Here is a 2,968-nt window from a genome sequence, read left to right as displayed (position 1 = left end):
GAATAATTAAAAAGTTATCCTTCATACAAAAATCATATTTTTGGTCAACTTTATTGAGGTGGAGCTTACCTACAATAAAATTGTCACTTTTAATAGTAGAATTTGAAGAATTTTTTAAAAGCATATAAAGTCATGTAATCAGTCATGGTATGGGACATTTTTATCTTTTGCAGCCAATCTCTTCACACTCCTGGCTCATCTCTGAAACTTCTGATCAACTATTACTACGATGTTGTCTTTTCTAGAATTTCATATAAATGAGGTCGTACAACATTTGATCTTTTATGTTTGTTTCTTTCACATGGTGTAAGTGATTCATTCATGCCATTGCATCTATTAGTAATTTCTTCCTTTTCAATTTAAATTATATGGATTGGCCACAGTTTTTTTGTCCAATCAGTAGTGGTTATATATTTGGTTTCTTTTTTTTTTGCTATTATGAATAAAGCTGTTATGAATAAATGTGTACAAGTCTTTGTGTGAATATGAATTTTTATTTCTTTTGGAAAAATTCTTAGATGATGGTAACCGTATGAGAAGTGCATGTGTAATTTTATAAGAAACTGCCAAAATGTGTTCCAAAGAGGCCACACCATTTATGTTCCATATATGAAAGTTCCTGTTGTTCACATCCTCACCAACATATAGCATTTTCAGTTTAATTCTAGCCATTCTACTAATAGTATCTTATTGAATTTCTCATTTACATTTACTTAATAAACAATGACGATGAGCATCTTTTCATGTTTGCTTAATTGCCATCCACGTATCAAAAGAAATAATTATGAAGATAAAAATATAAATTCAATTTTGAGTTCTCCATATCTTAATTTGATAATTCTGTGCATTAATAATCTATTTACTTTAAATTTGGCTTTCAAATTTCCTGACACATGGTCTCTCCTTTATAGGTTTGCAAGCATCTTGGACTACTGTCCTACATACATCCTACCATGTTGGCTTTTAATAGCACTGCCTCTAATTGGCCTACTTTCTCCTTCATTGGTATTCCTGGTCTGGAGGCTGCACATATATGGATCTCCATCCCCTTCTGTGTCCTGTACCTCATAGCCCTTGTGGGTAATGCTCTTCTGCTTATCCTAGTTACAGCAGAGCAGAATCTTCATGAACCTCAGTTCTATTTTTTGGCCGTGTTTGCCCTTACTGACCTAGGCCTTTCGTTGTCTACAATGCCTAGTGTCTTGGCTGTCTTCTGGTTTGATGCTCGCCATGTTGGCCTGGATGCCTGCCTAACCCAAATGTTCTTCATCCACACGCTGTCCTCAGTAGAATCAGGTGTCCTGGTGGCCGTGGCTTTTGACCGTTTGGTAGCTATCTGTGCTCCACTAAATTACAACAGGATCCTTACCCACTCTACTGTTGCCTGCCTTAGTGGAGCTGCCCTCGTACGAGGTGCCACTCTGCTGGCTACTCTGCCTTTTTTCCTTAGGACCTTTCCTTTCTGTGGGGCCAATATCCTCTCACACTCTTATTGCTACTATCCAGATGTGCTGAACCTGGCTTGTGGGGATGTCTCTTTCAGCAGTGCCTATGGATTTGTTTTTGTACTCTGCACGTTTGCAGTGGATGTGGTCTTCATCTTAGCTTCGTACGTGAAGATCTTGGGCACTATTATGAAGCTGGAGACTCAAGACAGAAACTGGAGATCATTGCACACCTGTGCCTGTCACCTATGCACGGTGCTTGTGTTTTACCTGCCCCTCATCAGCTTGGCAATGCTGCATCGCTATACCCAGGACACTTCTCCAATTCTATACACCACCATGAGTAATGCCTACCTCCTCATGACACCACTGCTCAACGCTGTCGTCTACAGTCTCAAATCCCAGCGAATCCAGGCTGCCCTGCACAAGCGATTTTGGGTGCAACGTGTTATTGCTGGGGAATGATGTTTTTTTTTTTCTCTATATCAAAAGGAATGACCAATGAAAAAATGCTATTCAGGATCTAATATGTGCTAAGTAGTATGCTAAGCACCATGAATTCAAAAATAAAAAATACTTTAGTCTTCCCCTCAAGAAATACCTAATCTAACTAAGGAGGGAGAGAGAGGCAGAATGCTTGAATAAATGATCATAACTGTGGTCATGAATGATGACTGTTTGGTAGTGGTAAGGAGAAATGGCAACAGGAACCCAAGCTCAATGTGTTTGGTGTATGAGTCAGATGAAAATCACATTGCTCCATGTGCTAAATTGAGGACTTTAACTCTGGATTGTAAAAGGTCAATGAGGGGCTAGTTTTATAGAGAAAACAGGATGTTGCCTGATTCTTGACTGCCAATGTTGTTTAAGTTGAAGCATGAAAATTCAAAATTGATGATAAATTTATGACTATATGTTTATTTCCTGTCTACTACTTGTAGTCGGATACTGTCTAATATCTGAACATTCTGACTTTTAACAAAATATAGAGAAGCTGTCTGAAAAGAATAATATATAAGAATCTGAGAAATGGTTATTGTTACTCATCTTGCTTACTCATTCAGAATTCATTCTTTATTTAGATTTTGTTTTATTTCCCATTTCATACTGAGAGTAGATAGGGTTATATTCTGACGGCTGAAGGAAGGATACATCTCCTTTTTCTAACTCTCCAAGAGGAAAAATGAATTAGTTTATTCTTTTCTCAGGTCAACTCTTGAAATTAGAGTCATAAGCAAATGAAGAATTGTCTTGCATAGAGATAAGCATAGGAGGCAAATTACAGAGAGACACTTAATTGTCCATGGCAATGAATAAGCATGTGGTAAAATTAGCAAGAATTTCAAGCTACTTTAAGAAAGTTTTGAATGAATTTCTAAATGATAGCCCAAGTAATCAATCAGAAAATATTTTCAATGTCTGTTTGACATATTCAGTAGACATCAGAATCACATAGAAGACATAAAAGTAATATTCATACCAATGGAAACCAGGAAACAGCAGCAAACCATGTTGCAGAAGGT

General features: G+C 37.1%; 1 protein-coding gene across 1 annotated transcript; it reads left to right on the top strand.

The window, feature by feature from the left end:
• The first annotated feature begins 953 nt into the window (after window positions 1-953).
• Window positions 954-1,910, top strand: LOC118003999 (olfactory receptor 51I1-like). The gene has a single exon (XM_034995128.1). The coding sequence runs from the start codon at window positions 954-956 to the stop codon at window positions 1,908-1,910; it is 957 nt and encodes a 318-aa protein (XP_034851019.1).
• Window positions 1,911-2,968: the final 1,058 nt, after the last annotated feature.

Source organism: Mirounga leonina, unplaced genomic scaffold (genome assembly GCF_011800145.1).
Source record: "Mirounga leonina isolate KUSES-001 unplaced genomic scaffold, KU_Mleo_1.0 Mir_92, whole genome shotgun sequence".
Taxonomy (NCBI): Eukaryota; Metazoa; Chordata; class Mammalia; order Carnivora; family Phocidae; genus Mirounga; species Mirounga leonina.
The sequence above is the reverse complement of the archived record's forward strand: the minus strand, read 5'-3'. Positions and strand labels throughout refer to the sequence as shown.